The 12,454-nt window shown below is 36.5% G+C and overlaps 2 protein-coding genes and 1 long non-coding RNA gene across 3 annotated transcripts in view; all 3 read right to left on the bottom strand.

Annotated features, from left to right (window-relative positions):
• Positions 1-803: 803 nt before the first annotated feature.
• LOC103465234 (protein transport protein Sec61 subunit alpha-like 1) lies at positions 804-8,677 on the bottom strand. Its single transcript, XM_008409869.2, has 12 exons — positions 8,459-8,677; positions 7,456-7,523; positions 7,280-7,345; positions 5,318-5,396; positions 5,104-5,235; positions 4,932-5,041; positions 4,040-4,193; positions 3,749-3,909; positions 3,466-3,663; positions 2,753-2,929; positions 2,582-2,658; positions 804-1,175 (listed from the first exon to the last, which is right to left on the bottom strand). The coding sequence occupies exons 1-12, from the start codon at positions 8,463-8,465 to the stop codon at positions 989-991; spliced, it is 1,416 nt and encodes a 471-aa protein (XP_008408091.1). The 5' UTR covers positions 8,466-8,677; the 3' UTR covers positions 804-988.
• Positions 8,678-10,375: 1,698 nt separating this feature from the next.
• On the bottom strand, positions 10,376-12,410 carry LOC103465233 (uncharacterized). Its single transcript, XR_533771.1, has 3 exons — positions 12,297-12,410; positions 12,135-12,205; positions 10,376-10,798 (listed from the first exon to the last, which is right to left on the bottom strand). It is a non-coding gene; the product is annotated as an uncharacterized LOC103465233 (long non-coding RNA).
• A 23-nt stretch (positions 12,411-12,433) lies between these two features.
• Positions 12,434-12,454, bottom strand: part of LOC103465273 (protein transport protein Sec61 subunit alpha-like 1) — a 5,764-nt gene continuing 5,743 nt past the window's right edge. Inside the window, exon 11 of the mRNA XM_008409924.2 lies at positions 12,434-12,447. Within this exon, the coding sequence (XP_008408146.2) occupies positions 12,434-12,447 (14 nt within the window). The remainder of the gene's footprint in view (positions 12,448-12,454) is intronic.

Raw genomic sequence — 12,454 nt, 5'->3', positions numbered from 1 at the left:
AAAGGCATTGTTCATCACCAAACTGCTCTTGGACGGTTGGGAGAAGTTGCTCTCGGAGGACATTCTGGTACCATTCTTTATTCATGGCTGTGTTTTTAGGCCAGACTGTGAGAGAGCAGACTCCCTTGGCTGAGAAGCAACCCCACACATGGATGGTTTCAGGATGCTTTACAGTTGGCATGAGACAAGGCTGGTGGTAGCGCTCACCTYGTCTTCTCCCAACAAGCTGTTTTCCAGATGTCCCAAACAATCGGAAAGGGGATTCATCAGAGAAAATGACTTTACCCCAGTCCTCAGCAGGCCACTCCCTGTAYCTTTTGCAGAATATCAGTCTGTCCCTGATGTTTTTCCTGGAGAGAAGTGGCTTCTTTGCTGCCCTCCTTGAGACCAGGCCTTGCTCCAAGAGTCTCCGCCTCACAGTGTGTGCAGATGCACTCACACCTGCCTGCTGCCATTCCTGAGCAAGCTCTGCACTGCTGGTAGCCCGATCCCGCAGCTGAAACACTTTTAAGAGATGGTCCTGGCGCTTGCTGGTCTTTCTTGGGCGCCTTGGAGCCTTTTTGGCTACAATGGAACCTCTCTCCTTGAAGTTCTTGATGATGTGATAGATTGTTGACTGAGGTGCAATCTTTCTAGCTGCGATACTCTTCCCTGTTAGGCCATTTTTGTGCAGTGCAAAAATTTGGGCACCAAACTTCCGTAGAAATATGGAAACTATGTTTGTTTAACCCACAGAAAAGATTTTAATTTGAAAAATTATATGATTTGAATAGATGATATCATTATGACACATTATCTAAACCATTATGCCCTCTATTCCAATCAGGGGTAAAGATAAAGTCTGAGCTGCAGATGTCCTTCTGTCAGAAAAGTCTTCAAGCCCTCAAATCCAATTATGAGTAGATACAGTTTAAGAATGTAAAAAAAGAACGAAAAATAAAAACAGAAAAAACAGTAAGAGTCAACATAAGCAGAATTACAGATTATTTTAGAAGAGTAATGCCCCCATGCTGCCCACTTCACTTTGCTCTTTCACAAAGATTTCAAAGTACTGATAGATGGAGGTGACAGTCATTAGGATCTCAGTGCCAGAGCCAAAGGCACCGAGGAAGTGCGCCATCAGAGATAAACCACCGATGCAAAGTCCACCAAAGGAAGCAGCTGTTGGAATGTACCTAAAAAGAAAAAAATATGGGGAAACTTACATGGTTGAATAAATGGTAAAAAAACAAAAAAAACAGTAAGATGTAAATAGAAAGAGTTAAGACAGTCATTATGGCCATAAGAGAACATGTATATGTATATACATTGATCCTAATTATCAAACAGTACAGTAGGCTCAGTTAAAGTAGTTAAAAAAGTTCATTTCTAATGAAACCCAGAACATTACATTGAGTTATTGATTTGTAGCATTCACTACTCCTGGATGATCATGTAGCAATATTAGACAGCTGCTTGTGTTGTGTTGTTGACTTTACAGCAATCACTCTTACAAAGCATGCATGCAGTGACATTGGAGAGGAAAAAGAAACCTCCAGCAGAATCTGGCTCAGTACAAGCGGCCATCTGCTGTGACTGACTAGTGGTTTGAGAAAACAGAGCAGAATGCACAAAAAGAAAGGATTATTTTTGATCATGAATTTACAGTTACCAGCAGAAGAAAAACGACTAGTTAATGGAGGCATTTGTCAGCCAATGCCCTTGCCACGAAAGAACCACAGCCAACAGAGAATGCAAGAATTGTCAGAGGTTGTTAAAATGGTTTTCTGATGCTGATAGTTTTTAGGCTTTAAGTTAGAAAAATTTCAGAAACTTGATGTTAGTCTGTTTTATCCATTCATGAAGCAGTTTTCAGGTGTACATGGAATAATGTCCTGCTGGACAAACCCCCCCCCCCAAAAAACAGTTCAAATGAATCATTAAAAGTCCCAAATTAGTACAAGATTCAGTTTCAAGATTCACATTTGAATATATGGCTTTAATTGTACACTCATAAGTATGAATAATACAGTTGTGTCATGATTTGCTTAATGAAAGGTGGTGAGGATGAACGGAGAGACCCAGGTTGTGAAGAAAATGATGAATTTAATGATGAAATGCTCAAACAGTCCAAATACAGGCAGCACGGCAGAGAGTTTAGCACACAGCTAAATACCGGTAGCAACTGATTACAGACTGAACATGGAGCAAGCTAACCAGGACTTAAACAGTTCAACTGGAGAGCCGACACCTGTAACAACAACTGACATTAGATGAGGACCCAACAAGAGACAAAGACAACAGGTGGGTTTAAATACACAGGTAGGGTAATCAGGCAGCTAGACACAGCTGGGATCAATCAATAGGGAGGACAGGACATCACAGAGACTCAGAAGGAACAAGGACACACAAAAAAACAAGAAATAAATACACAAAAACACAGATCGTCACAAGTTGACTGTCATTGTAATGGTAAAATCAGTTCTCTTTCTTTGTTCTTTGATTGTTGTATTGACTTATAAATCAAGATGGTTCAGATTTGGTTTTGTTTAGTTGATTAAAACCCCAAATAAACTCCATAAAGTGAAAATCTTGATTTTACCTGTTCAGTTCATGAACCATTGAGGTTTCACGGTGTCCTCTCATCACCATCTGGTGATCCTTCAGCAGTTTTGCTACCTGGATGGTGATGAACAGCACAGCTTGAATACAACAAATATTTTGAAAACAAACCCACACCTCCATCACTTGACAGACTGCAACCATGACTTACATCTTTTGCAGAAGAGCCTGAAACTTCAATCCAAGTTTTAGAGAAAACAGCACATGAGCTGAGCATGAAAAAGATGTAAATTAGAGCATGAACTGAATAAAAAGACTCTGGTGGATAGAGGTAGTAGCAAAGTCCTCCAACAGGGTTAATACGGGCTGGACCACCGGATGCTGCATCCTGTAATCATGAACAAGTGAAGAATATTCTATTAAAGAAAAATGTCCAAACATCTAGAACTTTATGAAATAAATACTACAAATTTGATTTGCTTATAAGCAAATCACATAGAGTGATACAAATATGTTTTATGGTTGGGCTATCATTTTAAATGGACCAGCATACTTTATTTTTTTTATTTTTATTTTTTCCGGTTTAGACGTACTTTCACTATCTTGATTTTATGATTTTTTAAAACTTAAACTGTTTCTTAGTTTTTCAGACATTACCATGTAAATAGACTTAAGTAGTGAGTCACCTGAAAATGCTGAATTGAACTTTTAGTTCAAATAATAATAGATCCTCACATTTTAGTGACGATCCTGTTACATGCTAATTTCCAGTATGTGGTAGAGAAAAACTAAAATAATAAGGTCTACAAAATTTAGAGTAATGTTAAAAACATAATGTTTTTACTCGAAATTACCTTATTTTAAAGTACGGTTAGGTGCTTTAAAAGGAACTTAATTAAAGAGTATAAATACTTGTCAACTTACAGACCACGTTCCAAGGAGATCAACCAGGAAATTCCCACTGAAGAATAAGGAAAGCTTATAGGAGATAAAATACAGGCAGGAGACCAAAGCAGACACCATGATGAGGGGAGTGTAGGAGGTGTAGAAAAGCTTGATGGGGTATGTGTTATATTGGCCACGGAAGCGAGAAGATCTGATGGGCAGATCAACTCTGAATCCCTGTGAGAAGATAAGATTTTTGTTTTAGACAAGGCTCAATTTCAAAGGTAGAATCAGTCACACAAACAGAAGGAAAGCAACACACCCGAAAGTATATAACTACAGCAAAGACGAACACTGTAGCGATGAGGTTCATGAGGTTGGGGAGGTTCTGCCTGAAGAAGGCCTCATTGAGAGCATCTGCTGTGTCAGGCCTTGTGGCGAGCTGGTGAAAAAGAGCAATGACTGCTCCCTCATATTCTGTGTCTGAAACACAAAATTACAAAAATAAATATTTCTGTCACTTTCTATTAATAGAAGAATGAGTTGGAGAACAGTTCTAACAGGCATACTCAATTAATCAGGACTACAGAAAGAGTGGTCTTTGGTTACTTACTATTTCCTGTGTTCATAGTGGTCGGACTAAAGGCCTTCCACATGATGGTCCCACAGGTATTGGTGGTAATGAAAAGGGGGGTCCTTGAACTGAGGCCATAGCCTTTTTCGAGTAATTCATCCAGGAGCTGCAACATCAGCCCTGCTACAAACAGCTACAACGGAATTCATCCGAACAGGACGAGATGTGTAAAAATGGTTCTTACTTGCAGTCAATGTACACTATAAAATTATTTATTTATGCAATAGACCATTAGCTCTCAGAGTTAAAATCTATGTATTTAAGTAAAACCTATGATCATTAATTAGGGTTATCAGTCTAAAGGAGGAGTTACCTTAAATGGTGAATGCAAATGCACACTGGGTTTTTCAAATTTTATTTATCCCAAATTTAAATACATTGAAGTCTCAAGTGGGCTGCACAGTGGCGCAGTTGGTAGAGCTGTTGCCTTGCAGCAAGAAGGTTCTGGGTTCGATTCCCAGCCCGGTTCTTTCTGCATGGGGTTTGCATGTTCTCYCTGTGCATGCMTGGGTTTTCTCTGGGTACTCCGGTTTCCTCCCACAGTCCAAAAACATGACTGTCAGGTTAATTGACCTCTCCAAATTGCCCCTAGGTGTGAGTGTGTGTGTGCATGGTTGTGTGTCCTCTGTGTTGCCTTGCGACAGACTGGCAACCTGTCCAGGGTTACAATGTGACAAAGTACAGATTTAAAAAATAAACTCAAGATATATGAATACTTTTCTAATGCATTGTATGGTAATTTCTTCTCCCAAAATGCCATTTAGAGAAACATTTCTCTAAATGTGTTAATTAGAAAACTTAAAGATTTTCTAATTTACACATCATTTTTTCAAATGTTTGGATCAGTCTAAACACTTTTTGTCATTCTTACCTGAATGACGATGAGCAAACAGATCCCTGCACCCATCTCTGATGGATCTCCATACATGCCAGTCATTACATAAACAATGGCCTGGACAATGGAGATGATCATCCCAAACACTGAAAACATTAAAACATTAGATGACCCATAATACAAATGAAATTTTTAGTCACAACCATACATTTATGAGCTCCTTTAAAGAACGCTCTATCCTTTGGGGTGTTTCTAACTTCAATGATCTTAGCCCCAATCAGCAGCTTCATTATCAGGTCTGGGCTGATAAGAGGTGAGACACCCAGGTCCATCAGAGTACCTAGATGAAGATATACTTGTTAGCTCATGTCTACAGGTTTAGTCTTGTACTTAATTTTGCTTAGCATATATTGGATTGATACCTCTTTTTGAAGCCGTGATGACTCTTATCTGGTAGAATATATCTACAGAGTTTAAAGACATTATGCCAAAGAGGGGAATCTGAAAGAACAGAGTTCACAAGAAATGTTGAATTAGTTAGTAGATGATGTTTAAAATATCTTTATTTTTTCTAAAACTTTCCATGACCTCCAATCAGGGAAGGAAATTAGATTCTGACTATATGGGTGTAAATATTTAATTGGGGCATGCCATTATCATTACATAGGGAAGACTCCCATGTAATGCATGGCAGGCATCTATTGTTCTACACACATAGAACGTCTCTTTAAACTTTGTTTATTAATAATCGTTAATGCTTTAATGAGGCTCGTACTGCTGCGAGAAACCCCACAAATATGGTATCAAAACGTGCGACTCAAAGCGGCATCATCAAATAAAAAAATATTATTTTTATTGGGAATCGGAGTCATGATGGCGATGTAAAAAGCGAAAAACAAGCAAAATTTCCAACTGCCAAACCTTAGAGTGTAACTGACACCAACTGCCGCTTTTTTAGAGTGAGAAAATTAGTGGATTTTTGACCCCAAAATGATTTTGAAATCGCTCTCATGCCTACAAAAATCGCTCTATTGGTATGAAAGTCGGTAATGACATATTATTACCGACTTATTGTTAATGACATTATTGTTGACATATTATTAATATTATTGCACCGCAATAACATTAGCCTTTTTTATGTTTTGTTCTCAGGATAGTGATAGTAACATTAGCACAAACATTAACATTTCACTACCTCCCTTTTCCCTAAAGTTAGCTATTAGCTAATTTTCTTATTAATTAGACATGTTTAGTATACTGAATGGAGCAAGTCAAATTAAAACAACATGCTAGTGATGCTCCACATGCTATTGCCAGCATTTAGGCTAACAGCATTTTGCCTAATTTTATCTTATGCACTAATTTTAACATACTGAATGGTGCAAGTCCATGTTAGCCAACATGGTTTTGATTATCCACATGCTATTGACTTTACTTTAGCTAAACTTAGCATTGATGCTCATTTTTAGCATCAGAACGCTGGGTCAAAGTGTGCCCGTTGTCTGCCAATGGGCACACTTTGGCATGCCCCGGTTAAATTTCTTCAGGAATCTTCTAGTATTTTATATGGTATACAATAAATGTCACATTTGGCATTGTAAAAAGAGACTCATCTGTCCCCTTAGCTTTTTAACATCTACATGGATGAACTATCAAAGCACCTGAATTGTTGTAAAACACTCTGTGTAGTTTGTGACTGCATAATCAATCACATAATGCATTGCAGATGATTTGGTAATCATACAAAAAAAGTAGCCTGAAGAAACTTTTTGTGGCATACAATGATGGCATGAGGCTACTACTCAAGGTGCCTAGATGGAGTCGTGCTAGCTATATGTTTGTACATAATGCTATTCCCACATGTGTAGCTGTGCTCAGGAATCTTATGTACAAATGCATGTAGATTATCTGTGTCATGCAATAATTGCAATTGTAGTAAATCCTGCTTTTAGTACAGTGAGATTTTCTTCCAAGATTATGGAATCATTGGCATCATCATTTATTTGTGACTCAGTGAATAATATGTCATGTTTATTTTCATTTTTCTCTTATTTTGTTTGTTTTACCTTTTTGACCTTTTTTTGTGTCTGGAATAAATGATTGATTGATTCATTGAGACTTAAGTAAAACTGTTTAAATTCAATTAACATAACTGGAATTACAATTTTTGCAATTAACTGAATAGGAGATATTGTCTGCCAGCAGTGCATTTGTTGAGGAAAAATATATTCAGGTAAAAATACGTAGTTTGTCAGTCATTAATATGAGTAATTACATAAAGACTTACCCGTTAGTTTTAGCATCAAAGATTTAGTAATAACAATTAAAGCAAGCTTTTATGACATTCTAATGTATTAAATACTAACAGTATTTTTTCTACTCACCTGGGAACACTCAAGAAAGATTAAGAGAGTAATTGCAGTCCATAGCACCTTTTCTGTGAATGGGATCTGTTGGCCACATGTTGTCAGGAATTAGAAAAAGAGGAAGCCGCATAAACCAAGATAAAAGGTCATTTAATGACAACAAAATTACAACACTGTAAGTGAAAAATATTCACATTTCTTTGAGGTCTTGGGACTTCTGGTATCATCGCACAGAAAGGCTGCATTACCTCCATGAATTTACCTGGAAACAATCAAACATCAGAGTTTTGAGTGGGAATAATAGGTGGCGATGAATAGGACATGGTATTGAGAAGTTTATTGACAAAATAATATCAATAATCAACTTGAAGAAATGAAAACGTAATCTGAATTAACATAATTTGAAATCCAATTTATTGTTTTGGAAGTTATTGTCTCTGAATTGAAAATTAATTCATTTGCTTCAAAAATTTATTTTGTCTTTGAGAAAATGTAGCTATCAAAAACTTTCAATTTCTATTCTCACTATTTAATTTCAGTTCTTAAATTGTGTGGTTTGGGTCAGGCATCAAACCACACAATTTAAGCAAGGACATGTATGCGAGGCATGAAGAACAGTCTTTTGAACAAACGATAGCATAAACGTAAGTCTCATGTTAACTGTAATTGATAAATATTAACGTTTCCATGACTCTTTCTCTTGTACGTGTGATGAATGCTACTGCAGTTGTATGCGAGCAATCTACACCTATTGAAATGTCCAACTTTAGTTTAATGGTGAAAACAGAAAATGAAACCATTAGAGCTGAATTTTCATGAGAATAAAATAGTTTCAACGCAAATAAATTCATTCACCCTTTAAAAACATAAATTAAGGGAAATTACTTCTATTACAAGAGTGTCCTGACAACAATACATTTAGTTAGTTACAAAAAACACAATACAATATTGATAAGGCCATTAAATAATACCAAACTTCCTAAAGTCAATTTAAACATTGGCATATGGACTTTGTTTCTGCAAAGTCGATTCAGTTTGAAAATATTAAATTCAATTTTAATTTACAATCTATTCCAAACCAATACATAGAATTTTAAATTATGTGAATTCAGCATTTATTGAATCTGAGTAATATAGAACTTACTGAAATTCAGTTTCAGTAAATTTTACAATGTTATGCCCATATTTAGTACTCACTGCTCATGATGTTTTAATAATCTTTTTCCAGCTCTGAGTGAATCTCAAAGACTGCTGCCTCGGTGCCGTATGACAGTTCTGACACTTAAAAAGACTGAATGAAAAGCGGTAGTGTTGTGTCGCTCATGAACGATCCGTTCAAATGAACGAATCGTTTTAAGTGAACAGATCCAATCCTATCATAAACGGATTCGTTCATTTGAGGGTTCAGATGAGCGCCAGCTGGTGGAACTTCCGCGTTCTGACTCATAAAGACAAAGAATCTCCCGAATCATGTTGTGATGCGTTCACGGTCTGGAAGATCGTCACTGATTTAAATAAAAAATAAAGCAGAATGGTGAATAAGCAAACAACAATACATATCTGCTTTAAGGTCTCAGTTTATATGTTAAAAGATTATTCAGGAAGTCATTAATTGCTCTCCTTTGATTTCTTTTAGCTAATCAAGTCTGTTTATACTCATCGTTTACTATAAACAGGGATTAATTTGTCTGTCTAGAATCGATACAGACAAGACAAAACAAACTAGTAATAACAAAAATTCACAAAGATGAGTTATAGAGTATCAGTTTGTTTTATTTCCTCACATCCAACTTTGGAAAGCAAATTATCTGAAACAGCCACCAGAGAGCAGAAGAGACCAGAAAACCATCCAGTTGTTGAATCACAAGTCAATGAGATTATCAACACAAAGTGACTGCAAAGTAGCAGCTACAATTTTCAGTTTCAATAGAAATGATTAATTAGTTAGCAGTTCAGTTGTAAACTGTTAAAACAGTTTATATTCTGAACAAGTGCATGTTGAAGCTATGAGCAAGAGAGTCGCATCTCTCACTAATAAACAAGCACATCTCCCAAAGTGTTTGATGTCTTTTGTCTTTCAATGTTTCTATGTATCTTGTTGCTTTCCTGTGCAACTTTCTATAAAATCTGAAATAGGTGACAAAGCCTCAGTTCATGGGGACACAGTGACAAACATATTTCTCACAGATGTGGGACACAGAAAGTGCAGTAGACACCAGCTTTTGTTAACACAAAGAGCCCACAGTGCTGGTCACTGGGGAAAAGATAAAATAGTAAATGACCTGAACTTGTATAACACATTATCATGTTCAGTACACCCCATAATGCTTCACACTACATTCAGTCATTCACTCATTCATTTATGAATGAGTGAACTCACTCCATCACATGCAAATGGAGTGGTGGAGCTACTGTAGCCACATCTGCTCTTCAACAGTCTGAAAGAGGTGAGGCTGCTATGCTCTGGTACCACCAGGACCTCCCACCACCAGCAGGAATAAAGTGTCTTGGCCAAGGACACAAAGACTGAGACGGTCAGAGTGGGTATTCGAACTGGAAATCCCCGATTACGGACAAACTCCTGCAACCGTCAACATCATTGAGGTTGTTGTAATAAAGACTGTCCCGGCTGGTTTTTCCATTGACATGGGACGTCAATGTCTCTCCCAGGAACATTAACGTAAGTTGTAGAAGCAGTTTAATGTAATTCAGCTGTAAACATCAGTTAAGTCAGTCCTGTAAATGGCTACTAAATGATAACATTTTGTCGGTGGTTTCCATTTAACAATAGTATGTAATTCAGACTTCCAACCAAATCCTCAATCCCTAGCACATCTTAGGTAACATCCACATGCCTCATGTGGGTGCAATATGCCTACTACATTCCTTTCAATAACAGGATTACATGAAACATACAGCTTGGCATGTAAAGGTGATTAAAGCTGTATGGCATGTAGTTATCCTGAGTCTAAAGTTTTAGAAAGTTTTTGGGACATCCCAATAATCACAAATAGAAGTAAGATTTAAAAAATGACTGTCAATTTGAACTTTTATCTTAATTTCTGTGTTTAGCTAGAAAATCACTGGAAAAACAGTTATTTTGATGATTGCTCGGTCCATCACAGGAATCTATATTTGTTTAATATTAACTAACCCTCAAAGATTTTAATTTGAAAAATTATACAATTTGAATAGATATCAATGTGGTACATCATCAAAAACAAGTCTTCAAGCCCTCCACTCCAATCACGAGCAGATACAGTTCATGAATGTAAAAAAAAGAAACAACACAAAGTGAAAACAGAAAAAACAATTAAAGTTAACAGAATATGGCAGGATTGCAGATTGTTTTTAGAAGAGTAATGCCGCCATGCTGCCTACTCCATTTGTTCTTTCACAAAGATTTCAAAGTACTCATAGATGATGGTGACAGCCAGTAAGATACAGGGGCCAGAGTGATGGGCTCCGAGGAAGTACGCCATCAGAGATAAACCACCAATGCAAAGTCCACCAAAGGAAGCAGCTGTTGGAATGTACCTAAAAAGGGAAAATTGACATGGCTGAGTAAATGGTAACAAAAATAAATAAAGAATAGCTCAGATAGCCGTCATGGCCATAAAAGAACATTATTCTATTTTACAGGGACGAGTCTTACAAATTTACTATACATAAATACACGATGATGCAGACATTAGATTGTTTTGAACTACGTATTTATTCCTGTCACATAAACAATAAATAAATAAAATTTTCCCTTCCACTTTAATGTTATTTAATAACCTACCATTCAGGTAAATACTTCTTCGCAGCTTGCAGAGAAATCATGAACTCTATTTAACCATAAACAAGCTTCTGAAGGATATTTGATCATTCTTCTTACCAGTTCAAGTCAATTCAGTTTATTTATGAAGTGCCAATTCTCAATAAATGTCATTTCGAGGCACTTTACAAAGTCATTTCAGTTCAATCATACTTTCCAATTTATCCTAATTATCAAACAGTACAGAAAGTTCAGTTAAAGTAAAGAAGTTTAAAAAGTTTATTTCTAATGAAACCCAGCAGATTACATTGAGTCATTGATTTGTAGCATTCACTATGCCTGGATGAGCATGTAGCAACATTAGACAGCTGCTTGTGTTGTGTTGTTGACTTTACAGCAATCACTCATACCAAGCATGCAAGCAGCGACAGAGGAAAGGAAAAATAAACCTCCAGCAGAAAACCATTGAAGTTCTTAAACTTCAATGGTTTGAAGTTTAAGAACTTCAAACCATTGAAGTTTAAGAACTTCAATGGTTTTCTGATACTGACAATTTTTAGGCTTTAAATTAAGGGAAATTTCAGAAACTTGATGTTAGCCTGTATAATCCACTCCTGAAGCAGTTTTGAGTTGTACATGGAATAATGTCCTGCTGGAGAACCAAACTGTGTCTAAGTTTCAACAAACTGGAAGTTGATTACTAAAAAAAAAAAAAAAAAAAAGATGGAGTTAAAATACTCAGATGAATGCTTGTATATATTTTATCCTGAGTTGGTAATAGAAAATACCCCATAAATTGAAACCTGTGCTCCCTCTTATTACTAACAAAATCATCAAAGTGGTATTTTAGAGAATCATTCAACATTTGAAAAAGAATGAAACATTAATAGTCCCAAATTATTACAAGACTAACACCAATGAACACATTTCAATTTCTAGCTTTAACTGTATGAATAGTACAGTCGATTGACATTGTAATGATAAAATCTGTTCTCTTCCATTTTTCTTTGTTTGTGAATTGACTTCTAAATGAAGACGGCTCAGGTTCAGGATTGACCCTGGAGTTGATTAACAGGCCAAATAAACACCAAATAATGAAAATCTTGATTTTACCTGTTCAGTTCATGAACCATTGAGGTTTGTCCTCTCATCACCATCTGCTGATCCTTCAGCTGTTTTGTTACCTGGATGGTGATGAACAGCACAGCTTGAATACAAAAAATGACTTTGAAAAAACAAACCCACAACACTTGACAGACTGCAGCCATGACTTACATCTTTTGCAGAAGAGCCTGAAATTTCAATCCAAGTTTTGGAGAAACAACACAAAGTGAAAACGAAAAAACAATTAAAGTTAACAGAATATGGCAGGATTGCAGATTGTTTTTAGAAGAGTAATGCCGCCATGCTGCCTACTCCATTTGTTCTTTCAC

Source organism: Poecilia reticulata, linkage group LG5 (assembly GCF_000633615.1).
Source record: "Poecilia reticulata strain Guanapo linkage group LG5, Guppy_female_1.0+MT, whole genome shotgun sequence".
NCBI lineage: Eukaryota > Metazoa > Chordata > Actinopteri > Cyprinodontiformes > Poeciliidae > Poecilia > Poecilia reticulata.
Note: the sequence above shows the minus strand (reverse complement) of the source record. Positions and strands in the feature narration are given on the sequence as shown.

Bases quoted from the DNA above. Each gene is read 5' to 3' on its own strand.
- LOC103465234 (XM_008409869.2), bottom strand. The intron at 5,397-7,279 runs GTGAGTAGAAAA...CTGTTCTTTCAG, and splicing joins TCTTTCTTGAGTGTTCCCAG to ATTCCCCTCTTTGGCATAAT. The intron at 3,910-4,039 runs GTAAGTAACCAA...TTTGTGTTTCAG, and splicing joins CACTATGAACACAGGAAATA to ACACAGAATATGAGGGAGCA.